Source organism: Ranitomeya variabilis, chromosome 5 (assembly GCF_051348905.1).
Source record: "Ranitomeya variabilis isolate aRanVar5 chromosome 5, aRanVar5.hap1, whole genome shotgun sequence".
Lineage (NCBI taxonomy): Eukaryota > Metazoa > Chordata > Amphibia > Anura > Dendrobatidae > Ranitomeya > Ranitomeya variabilis.
Genome location: NC_135236.1, coordinates 505,377,114 through 505,394,852, shown reverse-complemented (window position 1 = coordinate 505,394,852; position 17,739 = coordinate 505,377,114). Strand labels below are relative to the sequence as shown.

Here is a 17,739-nt window from a genome sequence, read left to right as displayed (position 1 = left end):
TCTCTCTCTCTCATTCCTTCTCTCTCTCTCTCTCTCTCTCTCTCATTCCTTCTCTCTCTCTCTCTCTCTCTCTCATTCCTTCTCTCTCTCTCTCATTCCTTCTCTCTCTCTCTCATTCCTTCTCTCTCTCTCTCATTCCTTCTCTCTCTCTCTCTCTCTCATTCCTTCTCTCTCTCTCTCTCTCTCTCTCTCATTCCTTCTCTCTCTCTCTCATTCCTTCTCTCTCTCTCTCATTCCTTCTCTCTCTCTCTCTCATTCCTTCTCTCTCTCTCTCTCATTCCTTCTCTCTCTCTCTCTCATTCCTTCTCTCTCTCTCTCTCATTCCTTCTCTCTCTCTCTCTCTCTCTCTCTCTCTCTCATTCCTTCTCTCTCTCTCTCTCTCTCTCATTCCTTCTCTCTCTCTCTCATTCCTTCTCTCTCTCTCTCATTCCTTCTCTCTCTCTCTCATTCCTTCTCTCTCTCTCTCATTCCTTCTCTCTCTCTCTCATTCCTTCTCTCTCTCTCTCATTCCTTCTCTCTCTCTCTCTCATTCCTTCTCTCTCTCTCTCTCATTCCTTCTCTCTCTCTCTCTCTCATTCCTTCTCTCTCTCTCTCTCATTCCTTCTCTCTCTCTCTCTCATTCCTTCTCTCTCTCTCTCTCATTCCTTCTCTCTCTCTCTCTCATTCCTTCTCTCTCTCTCTCTCATTCCTTCTCTCTCTCTCTCTCATTCCTTCTCTCTCTCTCTCTCTCTCTCTCTCTCTCTCTCTCTCTCTCATTCCTTCTCTCTATCTGTGTGTAAGGCCAGTCCCACACGTCCAGATAATTCCGGTACTGGAAAAATCGGTACCGGAGTTGTCCGTGTGCTCACGTGGCACATCAGTGTGGCACACGGGCGGCAGCCGTGTGCCACCCGTGTGCTGACTGGGTACCACACGGACCGTGCAGGAGACAGCGCTACAGTAAGCGCTGTCCCCTGCTTTGGGTGCTGAAGCCGCCATTCATCCCTTCTCTCCAGCAGCGTTCGCTGGAGAGAAGGAATGAAAAATCATTGCTTTTTTATTTTTTTGCGGTTGAAATCAAGTTCCCGGCAACCTCCCACCCCCTGTGCGCCCACCCGCTGGACATAAAATACTCACCCAGCTCCCTCGATGCTTCCTCTCAGCGCCGCAGCTTCTTCCTGTATGAGCGGTCACGTGGTACCGCTCATTACAGTGATGAATATGCAGCTCCACCCCTATGGGAGGTGGAGCCACATATTCATCACTGTAATGAGCGGCACCACGTGACCGCTCATACAGGACAAGCTGCAGCGCTGAGAGGAAGCATCGAGGGAGCTAGGTGAGTATTTTATTTCCAGCGGGCAGGCGCACAGGAGGGGGGAGGTTGCCGGGAACTTGATTTTAACCAGAAAAAATAAAAAAAACAATGATTTTTCATTCCTTCTCTCCAGCGAATGCTGCTGGAGAGAAGAAATGAATGGCGGCTTCAGCACCACAAGCTGGGGGGACAGTGCTTACTGTAGCGCTGTCTCCTGCACGGCACACGGACGTCACACAGACAGCATCCATGTGCGGTACGTGTTTTACACAGACCCATTGACTTTAATGGGTCCGTGTGATACGTGCGCTCCCACGAACACTGACATGTCTCCGTGTTTTTCAAACGGACACACGGTCCGTGAAAACACGCTGACATGTGCGAAGACACATTGATTTTAATGTCTGTGAGTCAGTGTCTCCGGTACGTGAGAAAACTGTCACCACACGTACCGGAGCCACTGACGTGTGAAACCGGCCTAATGAAGTGTGGGTTGGACAAGAAATGACATCACAAATCTTTTTTTTTTTTTTTTTTTGTTCAATAACAGATCTTTATTTAGCTTTCAAAAACGCATCAAATCCGAGCAAAAAACGCATCAAAAACGTGCGGATTTTTACCTGTGTTTTCTGCCAAGAGATGCGGATTCAGTGTGGAAAAATCCGCAACGTGTGCACATACCCTAACTGTTTGCGCTTACATCCTGATTACCTAGGTTGGCCAATATTTTTTTCAATTTTATCCATTGTTTAATTTTCTTACAGAATGTGGTGAATTCCTGGTGCTGGATCTTGGAGGAGCCAAATTCCGAATTGTTTACGTCCTATTGGATGGCTCTCGTGGAGTAGAGATGGATAATGAAGTGTATGACATTGCGGAGGATATAATGACCGGAACTGGGCAAAAGGTACATTTAAAAATTTAAGAAAACCGAGAAACCTTCTCCTAGGAGTTGCCTGTCAGGATTCTTTTTACATATGAGTGTTATCCGTGGTTTTTATGGATAACACTCGTACCTGTGATAGTCTGTGTGGCCATTCATATGCCTGTGATTTCGCAGACATGTGTCCAATCTTGAACCATGGGTTGGATCAAAATTGGCAATGCAAGTCAATGGCTCTGTCAAAACATCAGACCACACTCATTTGTAATCCAATTGTGGTCCTATTTTCACGGACTGTCAGAAATGAGAAGATGGAAAAACTTTCTTTTTGTTTTTCCATCTTTTTCCACTTATGAGAAAAACGGATGACACACAAACAACACTTTGATAAGTCTACTCAGAATAATCTGTCCATCTTTACGTTAGAACAATCGGACTTGTGAATCAGGCCTTAGGCTACCTTCCCAAGATGTGCTTTTTGGTGCGTTTTTGAAGCTGTATGTTTTTGCCATGTCAAAACTCCAGTTTCTCACAGTTCTAGCAAAGTGGGTGAGATTTATAGAAATCTCATGCCCACAGTGCTTTTATCTTGCTCAGTGTAAACTGACCTGTGTTGCGTGTTTCAGCCCTGCAGCATGTCAAATTCTATTGCAAGTACACTGTGGTTTTTTTTTTTTGTGCTGATGCATGTAATCAACACCAAAGTATATCAATAAAGTTTTGTCAAAGCCAAACACCAAGCAGTATGTAAAAAAAAAAAAACAAATACGGTAGCTGCTTTATGTAAAGCTTGGCACACCAAAAAGAGACAAACTGCTGTGGTAAAAACACACATTTAAAAACCACACAGACACAATAAAAATCTTCAAGTAACCTAGTTTACATAATTGATGCAGAAATTCAGCAGCGTCAAAAACTGACCAAAATCTTATGGTGAGAAGATAGGCCCACAGCGGCCAGAAGTTACAGCATAGTGAATGGGATTTCAAGAGATCCCATCTCCACTACGCGTGCATGGACGCCTCCTGCTTCCCTGCGGAGACAGACATGTGGCGCGTCTTTCCAGACCGCAGCACAGTAAGGCTATTTTCACACTTGCGTCGTGTGACGTACATCGCAATGCGTCATTTTGGGGAAAAAAACAGATCCTGCAAATGTGCCCGCAGGATGTGTTTTTTTTTTTTTCCCATAGACTTGTATTGCCGACGGATCGCAACGTACGGCCATACATCGCATCTGTCGTGCACTGGATGCGTTGTTTTTTGGCGGACCGTCGTCACAAAAAACGTTCAAGGAAATGTTTTTTCGGACGTCGGGTCCACCATTCCCTACCACGCATGGTTGGCCGGAACTCCGCCCCCTCCTCCCCGGACGTTAGAATGGGCAGTGGATGCGTTGAAAAACTGCATCCGCTGCCCACGTTGTGCTAAATTTTCACAACATGCGTCGGTACGTCGCGCCAATGCTTAGCAATGGACCTGTACTGATGCAAGTGTGAAGGCCTAAGACCAAAACACTGTTACAAAAAATTACAGTAATAAGCAAGTGCTAGTAAAAAGGTAGAAAAAACATGGTATTTGGTTGATAAGTTTTTTGCAAAACATGTATACTAAGCTGCTCCACCAAACGTCAAGGTATACCCATATAGAGCAGTCTTAACTGATGTATGCAATCCCTATCTGATGTATTTAAAAACCTGATCATCTGTATATTACCTGTATAAGCAGGGTTCAAAGAGGAAATGTCCATGTGGACACGCTGAATGGAACAGCTTTTGTGCAAATGGACCACAAGGAGTGGTGGATAACTAGTCAGTGTATGTTGTCACTTGATATTTCACAATGCTTATGTTAATGCAATAGTGAAATGCCAACGTTCTATAGTTTAGTAATTGCAAAATTGTAATGCGTTTTAGGAGGTGTAAAAAATAAACTTATTATTGTACACTCCTAAATTACATTTTAAGTTAAATTTTCTGGTTTTGCAAAAATCCCGAACTCCTTTATTTAGATGTATACAATCTCCTTTCCCTTAAATCTATATGGATCATATGGTTACTAAACTATATGATGTTGGCATTTCACGATAGCATTAACCTAAGCATTGTGAAATAATAATTTTGATTGGAGGGCATCCCAAATCTCCTCCTTATTTAAGTAGATTCTAAATCTGGTAAAGGGTGAATGGGGGATAAAATGCTAGAGACGAAAGTATCAATAACTTACATGGGGGAAAAAAACCCTTGTATTTTCAGATGATCTTGAATTATGTTTTGCTTTACCATATACTTTCCTGAGGTAGATTATTCTTCAATCTTTTGCTCTTGGAGACCCAGCATGGGAATTTCCAACTGATAAACATTTTGAATACGCTATCACCTGGTGGCACCCACAGTGTCATAGTATTACTGACACTTGACACTACTGTATATGCAATACAATACAGAGTGTGTGTGTGTATATAATTTTTTTTTTTTCTGACCCCTTTTTTTAAAGTGAGCTTGGCAGTATAAAATAACTTTTCAGACAAAGTCAAGCAGTCATTGCTCTTGTCACATGGCAGGGAGCGGTAGCTGTGGGTGAGGTACCAGTCTCCCATGCCATGGTATGCTACATGTAAGTGGAGGTCCCGCCTAAATGTGGTTGTGCGGTGGACAGCATTTCCAAAAGTCTTTTGATGTAGGTACTCTGACTTGCCTGCTTAAGGAAGAAGACTACTGCCACTTAATATACTGTTAGGTGTCAAGTTCCTGCCGCTGCACAGGGGGAATCTCGAACCATGTCCGCTGCAGTCTCCCATTCTTCTCCAGCCAAAGTGGAGCCTGCTCACCAGAGACGTCAGTCCCAGCGCCTTGCTCGGACAGATACTGCACGTTTGGTTACTGCTGCCCTTCCAGGTTCAGCCATTGTAACCAGCACTCTTCGGCAGCGAGCAGGCACTCCTGGGACTAAAGGTACCGTCACACTAAGCGACACTGCAGCGATACAGACAACGATGCCGATTGCTGCAGCGTCGCTGTTTGGTCGCTGGAGAGCTGTCACACAGACTGCTCTCCAGCGACCAACGATGCCAAGGTCCCTGGGTAACCAGGGTAAACATCGGGTTGCTAAGCGCAGGGCCGCGCTTAGTAACCCGATGTTTACCCTGTTACCAGTGTAAAATGTAAAAAAACAAACAGTACATACTCACCTTCGCGTCCCCCGGCGTCCGCTTCCTGCACTGACTGAGTGCCGGCCCTAACAGCAGAGCGGTGATGTCACCGCTGTGCTGTGCTTTCACTTTACAGCCGGCGCTCAGTCAGTGCAGGAAACGGACGGCGGGGGACGCGAAGGTGAGTATGTACTGTTTGTTTTTTTACATTTTACACTGGTAACCAGGGTAAACATCTGGTTACTAAGCGCGGCCCTGCGCTTAGTAACCCGATATTTACCCTGGTTACCATTGTAAAACATCGCTGGTATCGTTGCTTTTGCTGTCAAACACAACGATACACGGCGATCTGACGACCAAATAAAGTTCTGAACTTTAATCAACGACCAGCGATATCACAGCAGGATCCTGATCGCTGCTGCGTGTCAAACACAACGATATCGCTATCCAGGACGCTGCAACGTCACGGATCGCTATCGTTATCGTTTAGTGTGAAGGTACCTTAAGTCCTGCTTTTCTCCTTCTGTGCATGCCCAAGGGAAGACCTCTCATTGGAGGTCGGGGGTCACACGCTCAGATCCTGTAGCAGCTTCTATTTGTCCTCTAGGAAGCTCCTGAAGAGCTACAACTATAGAAGGTTCGCATGGCCGCACGGTCATGCACTAGTATCATTTATGTTTGGCAGTTGCCAGTGAATACCACTCTGTACATATGTGGTGTGAGTCTGTGTAGCTTTGGGGCTGTACATTCAGGCAGGCAGCTAGTGTCAGTGGGGGCAATTAGCCTTGGCTTAGCATCTGGTTCCTTCATGTGTGCGGTTAGCACAGAAGAGTTCCAGAGCAAGCACAACCCTAGTTAGGGTATTAGTTTCCGAGTACAGCGTGATTCTGTGAAGCAACAGAAGTCACTTACATTACACCATGGGGTGAAGCTTAACCCACGTGTGAGCTCAGTGTCCATCTGCCATTACTTAGCAGCAGGAATCTCTGCACGGTGGACCCTCGTATCTATCTCGCTATTATTCTGTGTTCCGCTAGCCCTAACATATCCCTTGCTGAAACTTGCTTTTTTTTTTTCCTGGAGAGAGACACACACACACACACACACACACACACACACACACACACACACACACACACACACACACACACACACACACACACACACAGCGCCCCCAGATGCAGGGCCGCGGGGTACTCGGTACCGGGCCTCTCTGTCTCAGTTCTGGGGTTGTCACGGTGGCTAGACCTGGTCCGTGACCCTGCTAAGGGGCGTCCAATGAAAGGTGTGATGGTGGTGCGTGGTGTGAGGCGCTATGAATAACGAGGACACAGGGTTGCAGTCTCTTTACCTCTTTACTGAAGGCTTCAGGATCCTCAATCCAGAGTACTGTTAACAGGGCTGGCTGAGACTGGCCGGTCCGAAGGCACCTCCAGAGTTCCCTTTGCAGGTGGAAATCTGTGCCTACCTTCTAGCGCCTGTGTGTGTTGTAGTACTTCCCTGCTGAGCACCACGGGATAGTCTTCACAACTGTTGTGTCTGTTTCTGATGTTCTTTCTCACAACTTATATCTGTTCTGATGTTCTTCTCCGTCCCCCAGATGATATGGCTAGGACGCACCCGTATGACGGGTAGGCCTGGAGTTCTTCCGGGACCCTAGTGACGCCCCTCTCCCACAGTTGCCCCCTATGTCTGCTTAGGTGATTTAGGTGAGACAGCCAACCTATAATTAACTGTCCTGCCGTTGGTTTGAAGTAATGCTTGGAGCCCAATACTTCCTCGGCACTCCGGCCACCGGCTACGCGCCTCAGTAGGATGTTGCCTCGATCTTACGGCACGACTCCTACTGGTGTTATCTCCTTTTTTGCTGTGATCTCGTTTCTCACTCTCCACAATAAACCTCGCTTCTTGTCCTTTCTTGAGACACCGCCGCAATGTCGTACAGGCGCGGTTCCTTAACGCTCTGTCTTGTTCGCTAGGCCTCTATCAGGATCCCACCCCTGACAGGGACCCCCCTGAATCTTTCCCCTGCAACACCCCCTGCCACAGGATGTTGCCTGGTTCCAACCCAGTCAGCTTCTAACTAACTTCCTATCCAACCCCCAGTTTTTACCAGATTGTAATACATAGTACCCTTTGCTCCCTCTGGAGGCCAGACTGTGAAGTGTATTGGTGTCTGTGATACCTGGTCAGGTGAACTCCTTAAGTGCCATCAGACGTACCATCACTCCCCTTGGCGGCGGAGCATCAGTACTGCAACGACCAGGACTCTGGGGCGCCACACACACACACACACACACACACACACACACACACACACACACACACACACACACACACACACACACACACACACACACACACACACACACACACACCTGTCCGACAGGAACGGCAAACTCCAGGAAGATAACACATACAGTACACAGCACATTTAAGACAACAAGGATTTCTGTAGAAGTGCCACATCCTCCTCTACACTCTCGAGTAACGAGTATACTGACTCATCACTAGTAAACATACAATATTAAGGTACAAATGCAAAATATTGAAATCTTTTTTTACAAAGTTGTTTTCTCCACAGCTGTTTGATCACGTTGCTGAATGTCTTGGCCGTTTCCTTGAAAAACGAAACCTCAAAAATAGAATTTTCCCACTTGGATTCACGTTTTCATTCCCTTGTCAGCAGAGTCAGTTGGACAAGGTAAGAATGGTTCACATGGAAATGATCCAAGTCTAAGTCTGTGTTCACATGGCAGTATTTTGGTCATTATTTCACACCACAATTTTTAAGCCAAAACCAGTAGGAACACTCAGGGAGGAAAAAAGTATGATAGAAAAACTTGCACCATTCCTACGTTTTTCACCTACACCTGGTTTTGGCTTAGAAATACTGATGTGAAATACTGCCGTGTGAATGTGGACTTATTCTAATATTGTGGAATGTGTTTGAAAATCTTTTGACTTCTTAATAAAATATAGGCCCTATCCTTCTCATTTTGATAAGGTTGATTGATGAGCAAAATTATGTGTGGAGATACCACCTTGATACACAACTTATTTTAATGCTATGCAAATGACATCATTTTTTCATATAAAATCTAATAATACATGACATCTAATGTTAATTATGGTGTTTGTTTGAAATACAACTAACAATATTTATTGTTAGTATGTCTCTTTTGCTGCGAGTGAAGCATCATTGACCAGTTGTGACATTGTGGTTACCGCTGGTCAGTGAGGCTGCGCTCTCAGCTGGGCTGAACTTTGGTGACCTCTGCACCGTAGGAAAAAGTCAGTGATGAGGTCACCGCAGTTCAGCCTACCTACGAATGCAGTCTCACTGACCAGCAGTAGCCACAATGATGTCAATGATGTTATTATCTCAGTAAATTAGAATAATTAAGAAAAACACCTGCAAAGGCTTCAGTAGGTTCCACAATCATGGGGAAGACTGCTGACTTGACAGATGTCCAGAAGGCAGTCATTGACACACTCCATAAGTAGTGTAAGCCACAAAAGGTCATAGTTAAATAAGCTGGCTGTTCAGAGTACTGTATCAAAGCATATTAATGGAAAGTTGAGTGGAAGGAAAAAGTATGGTAGGAAAAGATGCACATGCAACAGGGATAACTGAAGCCTTGAAAGGATTGTTAAGAAAAGGCCATTCAAAAACTTGGGAGAAATTCACAAGGAGTGGACTTCTCCTGGAGTCGTTGCTTCAAAAGCCACCACACAAAGACTTATCCAGGACATGGGCTGCAAGTGTCGCATTTCTTGTGTCAAGCCACTCATGACCAATAGACAACGCCAGAAGCGTCTTACCAAGGAGAAAAAGAACTATACTGTTGCTCGTTGGTCCGAGGTTTTGTTCTCCGATAAGTAAATTTTGCATTTCATTTGGAAATCAAGGTCCCAAAGTCTGGAGGAAGAATGGAGAGGCCACAATCCAAGCCTCTTGAGGTCTAGTGTGAAGTTTCCACAATAAGTGATGGTTTGGTGAGCCATGTCATCTGCTGATGTAGGTCCACTATGTTTTATCAAGACCAAAGTCAGCACAGCAGTCTACCATGAACTTTTAGAGCACATCATGCTTCCCTCTGCTGACAAGCTTTTTGGAGATGAAAGTTTCATGCTCCAGCAGGACTTGGCACCAGTCCACACTGCCAAAAGTACCAATACCTGGTTTAAAAGCAACAGGATCACTGTGCTTGATTGGCCAGCAAACTTGCCAGACCTTAGCCCCACAGAGAATCTGTGGGGTATTGTCAAGAGAAAGATGAGATGCCAAACAAACAATGCAGATGAGCTGAAGGCTGCTGTCAAAGCAACCTGGTCTTCCATAACACCTTAGGAGTGCCATAGGCTGATCGACTCCATGCCACACCGCATTGATGCAAAAGGATCCCCAACCAAGTATTGAATGCATTTACTGAACATACATTTCAGAAGGCCAATATTTTGGATTTTAAAATCATTTTTCAAGCTGGCATTATAAAGTATTATAATTTTGCTGAGATAATGACTTTTGGGTTTTCATTGGCTGTAAGCCATAATCGTCAAGATTAACAGAAATAAACACTTGAAATAGATCACTCTGTTTGTAATGACTTTGAGTTTCACTTTTTGTATTGAAGAACTGAAATTAACTTTTTGATATTCTATTTTTGTGAGAAGCACTTGTAACTATAGGATTAGTAATGGAAAGTGTCTTATAGACACCTCTCCATTACTAAGCTGTGGGCTTTGTCACCAGAAATGCAAAGGTGACATGAACCCCACCTGCCATTGCTACAGGGCAAGTGGGAAAAGGGCCAGAATTGTCACATCTAAAAGACTTGCCTTTTCTGGGTGGTCGCAGGCTGTTATTTTTAGGCTGGGGGGTGGTCAGTATCAATGGTCCCTGTCTGCCTGAGAATACCAACCCCTAGCTTTCAGCTTTAGCGGGTCTGGTTGTCAAAAATGGGGGGGTCAGCACTCCTGCTGTCACTGTTTACTAGCGGCTGCAGGTGTAAGCTGAAGGGAGTAATAGTCCCATCAGCTGCAGCCTGCTGTCATTGTTATCACTTGAATAGAACTCTTATCATTCTTCCCTGCTCGTGGTGATCACCAGCAGAGTAGGGGAGAATGATGAGGGCAGGCTTCAGCACCTGGCGCATGGAAAGAGAGCTTACTGGTGCCTATGCATATCATACTGATGCGGCAAACAGTTTCCACACATGTGCTGCAAGTATCACACACTCTCACTCACTCACTCACTCACATCTCCGGCCTAATACTAATTGACTATTGGTGTCCAAACTTTTACATGCTGCTGTATGGTCGTATTGGACCTCATTGTCTGCTTAACCTCTTCACTACATATGACATACAGTATGTTTATGTGATATGTTGTGTCCCTGACTTTGTGGTCTCCGACGCTGAGCCCTCATCTTTTCCTCACATGACAGTTGATTTAATCTTCAATTTGCTTAACTGTTCACAATAAGTCATTTTGACCAGGGGTGTCCAAACTTTCACATGCATGCCAATGTAGTAATAGATCTCTTGATGGCGAATACAACATTATAAATAAAAAAAAATTATATATATATATATATATATATATATATATATATATATATATATATATATATATATAATTTTTTTATTTTTTTAAAAATCCTAGTGAGTTGATCTGGTGTAACCCTATGATTCATTTCGTTTTACACAGAGCGTTCTAATTTCTTGGACCAAGGGATTTCGCTGTTCTGGAGTTGAGGGACAAGATGTGGTTCAACTGTTAAAAGATGCTGTTCACAGGCGGGGGGTATGTCTTGCATGCAGCCCTCTGATAGTATTAGACTTTTTCTAGAGTGGTAACTTTATCTACTCATTCTTGCAGGATTATAATGTTGATGTTATTGCCATTGTCAATGACACAGTTGGGACAATGATGAGTTGTGGCTACAAAGATCATAGCTGTGAGGTTGGCTTTATTGTTGGTAAGTTATCTGGGAAATATTTGGAGACTTTTTTTTTTTCTTTTCTAGCAATAGATTTACAGCTCATGATTAATGTTGCTTTTTCTCAGGTACTGGTACTAATGTCTGCTACATGGAAGAAATGGGTAATGTAGACAATGTAGAGGAAGATGAAGGTAAAATGTGCATTAATGTCGAATGGGGAGCACTTGGGGATAACGGAGAGTTAAGAGAAATTGAAACGGAGTATGATTGTCTAATAGACCAGATGTCTCATACACCTGGAAAGCAAAGGTAGGCAAAAGTTGGTGTATATTATAAGCATTTAATGTTCTGTTTAAGTTTGACCAGTTAATAGAAACTTTTAAAATAGTTAGAAAAAACTTTTCATGACTGCTGCTGGAATTTTCATGACTTAGTTATTGTTATTTAGGAATTGACAGTTCAATATTTATACTGGTTAATAAGCAAGTAATTGGCATCTTTTCCCTACCTATTTATTTAGAGAAATCAATTTCGGTCAAATTAGTAATTGCAGCTTTAATGAGCAGTAGAAAATACATAGGCAATACAGTTGAGTAACCCTTCCTTTAGAAAAATTTACTCTTGTGGGTCCAAGGATCCTCCAGGACGCTAAGAGCTCATTTGTCATGCCGGATTAAGGAAATGCCCAGCGTGAGTTGCAAAAGAGGGAAAGAAGGTAAGGAGTGACCTGATGACAGGGATAAGAGGGACCCCTAAGCACTCTCCTGACTGCACCCTATGCTCCCTATTGTCCCTAGACAGGATTTAAAAATCACATAGCACATGATCCAAATTTGTTATTCAACAGCGCTGATCAGAGGATTTTTATTTTTCGCACCGATCAAGTAGCCATGTTTTTGCAGCCGCATGTACTATTCTCATCTATTTTTTGAATGAGACTTGCCTATTCAAGTCTATGGGTGTGTAAGAAAAAAATAAAATCAGATCCCATATGGATCCATATTTCCTCCTATTTTTACAGCTACATTGCCATTATTAACCTAGTAAACTGTATTTGATCATGTACAGTTTGTAAAGGGAACCCGACAGCTGATGCATGCTGCCCACACCGTTGACAGTATGCATTAGATACTGGCTTTAGGTAGTTTGACTTTGAAACACTGGTGTTCCAGAGAAACCATACTTTAATAAAGGCCAGGGACCAAGGCAGCGCTATAGACTAGTCAAACAGGTGAGTCCCTGGGGGCTTCTCCTTACCCACTGCCCCGGGGACTGACAGGTCTCTGGCTATACACACACGTAGCCTGGGAAGCTGCAGCTAGTGGGTGATACAATTTGCCCATGGTTTGGGCTTTATGTATCATCTCTCAGGTTCCCTTTAAACTGTTGTATAAATATGGATGTAATACTCTTAGTGTCCAATTTTTTTTTTTTTTAATTCATTTTTTTCCCGGATAAAAAAACCTGACAATAGTACGCTCATCTGAACCACTGTCTCCGAAAACATGTCAGAAGACAAATGTTACCCATGAAGTTGTAAAATATACGACCATGTTGTATTATTGTAAAGACATTGTAAGGCTGGTTTCACACTTGCGTTTTGATCTGCATCGTTTTTTAAAAAAATGCATGTGAAAAAACGCATGTAAACGCATGCAAACGCTGCGTATTTTAGACGCGTGCGTTTTTGCAAAAAAAATAACGCGGCGTTTTGCCGCGTTTACATGCGTTTTTTCCTGCGTTTGCGTTTTTGAAATGCATGCTGAGAAGTGTGTGTGACAGCTGCCAATCATCAAAATCAACTAGAAAACCCACTATTAATAGAATTAGTTAGGGTTAGGATCCCTAGGGTTAGGGTTAGGGGTAGCTTTTTATTAGAAGAATGTCCTGGTCACCAGGTCACTGATAAGCCACCCCCCACCATCAAGGTGATAAAGGGATCCAAACCCTAACCCTAACCCTAACCCTAGGGATCCAAACCCTACCCCTAACCCTACCCCTAACCATAACCCTTGGGATCCTAACCATAACCCTAACCCTAGGGATCCAAACCCTACCCCTACCCCTAACCATAACCCTAGGGATCCTAACCCTAACCCTAAGGGTTAGGGTTAGGATCCCTAGGGTTAGGGTTACTAGGGATCCTAACCGTTACCCTAGGGATCCTAACCCTAACCCTAAGGGTTAGGATCCTAACCCTAAGGGTTAGGGTTAGGATCCCAAGGGTTAGGGTTAGTGTTAGGATCCCTAGGGATCCTAACGTTAGGGTTAGGGTTAGGATCCCTAGTAACCCAAGGGTTAGGGTTTTCTTGTGTTTTTCTATAGAAACGCATGCGTTTAAAAACGCATGCAAACGCATGTGCTTAAAAACGCATGCGTTTACATAGACAGCAATACATTTTTTTGCCACGAATAAACGCATGCGTTTTTTTTGCGGCAAAAAAACGCCGCTAGAAATTACTACAGGTTGCATTTCTGCAACTAAACGCACGCGTCAAAACGCATGCGTTGTCGAAAACGCCTCAAAACGCACGCTAAAAAACGCATGCGTTTTTAATGTTAAGTATAGAAAAAAAACGCATGCGTTTTTTAGCGCTAAAACGCTGCAGATCAAAACGCAAGTGTGAAACCAGCCTAACTTAAGAGTTTTGATTCAGAAACCCATTTAATTCAACCAAATTCCTTCCATACTAGGGGCTTGCAAAATTACAAAACCTTCATCTTCAAATGTGGAGAATAATGTGATCTAAAGACTTTGAACATCTAAGAGCTAATTATACTTCTAGCACATACCGTATTTTATACCTCTCTTATATGATGTTGATCTCCAATTAACTGTAGCAAAATGATCTAAGTAGTGTGGGATGTTACTGTGTGCAGACATTACTAATATGGAACATCTTTGTTTTAACCTCAAAAGAAAATGTAATTATGCAGGTGGCCAGACAGGGAAAGAAAGTATTGGACAGAGCCATTCCTCTGCTTTCATTAAAGTTCCTCGTATCCTTCAAGGAAAGCTTTTAGCAAGAATGTGAAAAATAACTTCTTCAAAAATCATTTTTTCTAATAACTAATTTTAACTCTGGAAAGTATAATTTATTCTAATGGCCCTCACATTTTCTTAGTAGCCCAGAAAAATCTCCTTGCTAATTGAATGTGGAACTCGTTTCGTACTTGGTGTGGGTGGATTTTTGTTTTGTGGGGTTTGTTGCTTTTTTAAAGGGTTATCTGGCCTTGGGCTACAATTCTGCAGTGACGCTAAGTGACTGCAGACTTATGAATCCTCACATCATGTGCGCTGTGAGGATGCACCAGGAGCGTTGGGTGCGTGACCGCCAGGATGTAATTTAAATACATGTGATCCTATGTGAACAAGATGGATACGGCCAATGCAAGTGTATTGAATAAGTCTGGACATGTCCAGTTGAGATGTGGCTGCAAATATGCAAATCGCGTGCTTGCGGTTATATGACCGCCTGCTCCTGGTGCTAGCACCAGAGTATCCTCACACATACAGCCTAAGGCCAGAGACACACTGGCAGAAATCTATACATGTGGTCAGAGTGACTGGGAGCTGACTGGAGCCCCTCACTCTCTAATCCCCTGATGAACCTCTGACTCCATTAAAGAGGGGGTAAACGCGTCAGGATGGGATGCAGTGTCTTCATAAGCTGAGTGATACCATGTGTATATTTATATGAGGGGTTTATTAAAACTCCTAACATTTGTTGCTGAACATGTCTGCTATGCTCACTGATGGTGATAAAAGTATATGGCTATGGTGATATTGAGGGATGATGTGTCCCTAGCCAATTATTTCATGTTGATCTGCTTGGGGTACATCTATGGTTTAATACCCGATGTGGATTGTCATTTGTATTTTCCTCAGAGGTTTTGCAGTAAAGGTTTTTTTGATGTATTGAAATTCTATGATTGTCAATAAAGCACAAAAAAACTCCAATCTATTGCATCTATAAAATATATAGACATCTATCAAGACACTACAGTCAATCAATTAAGACATTCTGCTTACCATCAATCATACTGTGAAATAGTGAACATACTACAATATAAATCCTGTTTGTGCAGCATTGTCACCTACATAATACATCTACAATCAGGTTCATTATTATAAAGCACTTTATGGGTGTTGGTGATGGCTTGGAGATTTCCTTTTTAGGGTCAGACAGGGTTAGCCTACGTTGAGAAGCGGCGCCATTCCGTTTTCCCCTTAGGTCCAACTTCCGCTGCCAGGTAGGGAAACTGAGTATTAGCTATCTTCCGTTCCCCCTAGACTTTCCTTAAGTTATATTATATATATTTTACTTTAATTTTGACCTGTTTTTTGACTACTTTGGGGTGTGTGTGTGTGTATGTATGTATGTATGTATGTATGTATGTATGTATATACACTCACCGGCCACTTTATTAGGTACACCATGCTAGTAACGGGTTGGACCCCCTTTTGCCTTCAGAACTGCCTCAATTCTTCGTGGCATAGATTCAACAAGGTGCTGGAAGCATTCCTCAGAGATTTTGGTCCATATTGACATGATGGCATCACACAGTTGCCGCAGATTTGTCGGCTGCACATCCCAAAGATGCTCCATACAAGGCAGGATGGATCCATGCTTTCATGTTGTTTACGCCAAATTCTGACCCTACCATCCGAATGTCGCAGCAGAAATCGACTCATCTGACCAAGCAATGTTTTTCCAATCTTCTACTGTCCAATTTCGATGAGCTTGTACAAATTGTAGCCTCAGTTTCCTGTTCTTAGCTGAAAGGAGTGGTACCCGGTGTGGTCTTCTGCTGCTGTAGCCCATCTGCCTCAAAGTTCGATGCACTGTGCGTTCAGAGATGCTCTTAGGCCTACCTTGGTTGTAACGGGTGGCGATTTGAGTCACTGTTGCCTTTCTATCAGCTCGAACCAGTCTGCCCATTCTCCTCTGGCATCAACAAGGCATTTCCGCCCACAGAAGTGCCGCTCACTGGATTTTTTTTCTTTTTCGGACCATTCTCTGTAAACCCTAGAAATGGTTGTGCGTGAAAATCCCAGTAGATCAGCAGTTTCTGAAATACTCAGACCAGCCCTTCTGGCACCAACAACCATGCCACGTTCAAAGGCACTCAAATCACCTTTCTTCCCCATACTGATGCTCGGTTTGAACTGCAGGAGGTTGTCTTGACCATGCCTACATGCCTAAATGCACTGAGTTGCCGCCATGTGATTGGCTGATTAGAAATTAAGTGTTAACAAGAAGTTGGACAGGTGTACCTAATAAAGTGGCCGGTGAGTGTATATGTGTATATATATATATATATATATATATATATATATATAATCTCTGTCCAGCCACATATGGGGTATTGCCACATTCAGTAGAAACTGTGAGACAAATTATGGTGCCATTTTTATCCACATATTGTGTGACAACGTAAAATCTGAGGCTAATACATAATTTTGGTGTTTAAAAATCTAGTTATTTTTTCTTCACTGCTCAATGCTCAATAAAATTCTGTGACACACCTGTGATGTCAATATGATCAGTGCTCCCCTAAATGAATTAATTGAGAGGTGTAGTTTGTAAAATGGGGTCACTTATGGGAGTTCTGTTTTGGAACCTCATGGTGCTCTCTGTGGGTCATGGCACCTGCAAACCATAACAGAAAAATCTGGCGCTCCTTGCCTTCTGAGCTTTGCACTGTTCCTGAAAAATAATTCCTGATTACATGTAGGGTATTGGCGCACTCAGGAAACAATGGACCTCAGTTTGTTGTGTTAAAAAAAAAAAAACAATCTTATTGGCCCTTAGAAAAATGTAAAAACGTGGCTAAAACAACATGCAAGTGCAATGCAAGAAACTCTGAACCCGAGTGTGCGGCTGTATAGAAATACATGCAAAACTGAACGCTCTGGTCCCGAGTGCCGGGGATTGATGCGAGAGACTCGCGCATCACATTCGCAAGTGTGACACCAGCCAAAAAGTAGTTTTCTCCCTCATTTGGGTTATCAGCATACTCGGGAGAAATTGCACTACAAGTTGTATGGTGCAATTTCGCATGTTACCATTATGAGCATGCAATATTTTGGGCTAAAAACATAGTGGGCAAAATGTTTTCTTTTGTTTGCTCAACGGTATAAACTTCTGTGAAGCACATGAGGGGTTAAATGTGCTCACCACACATCATCTAGATCAGTTCCCTGAGGGGTCTAGTTTCCAAAATGGTGTCACTTTTGGGGGATTTTCACTGTTTTGACACATCGGGGGCACTCCAAATGGGACATGGTGAACACCAATTGTTCCAGCAAATTTTCCATTGTTAAAGTCAAATGTCCCTCCTTCCCTTTCGAGCTCTGCCGTGCGCCAAAACAGTGGCTTTCTCCTTCATGTTTGGCATTGGCATGCTCAGGAGAAATTGCTCAATACATTATTGGGTTAAATGTTCCTTACCCCCCC

At 43.3% G+C, this 17,739-nt stretch overlaps 1 protein-coding gene across 3 annotated transcripts in view; it reads left to right on the top strand.

Annotated features, from left to right (window-relative positions):
• The window catches only part of HK3 (hexokinase 3), a 119,989-nt gene that overhangs the window by 68,841 nt on the left and 33,409 nt on the right, over positions 1–17,739 (top strand). For all 3 annotated transcript variants that reach the window (XM_077265713.1, XM_077265714.1, XM_077265715.1), the window contains 5 exons: positions 2,062–2,204; positions 7,915–8,034; positions 11,044–11,139; positions 11,215–11,314; positions 11,404–11,587. In XM_077265713.1, coding sequence (XP_077121828.1) covers positions 2,062–2,204; positions 7,915–8,034; positions 11,044–11,139; positions 11,215–11,314; positions 11,404–11,587 — 643 coding nt within the window. The remainder of the gene's footprint in view (positions 1–2,061; positions 2,205–7,914; positions 8,035–11,043; positions 11,140–11,214; positions 11,315–11,403; positions 11,588–17,739) is intronic.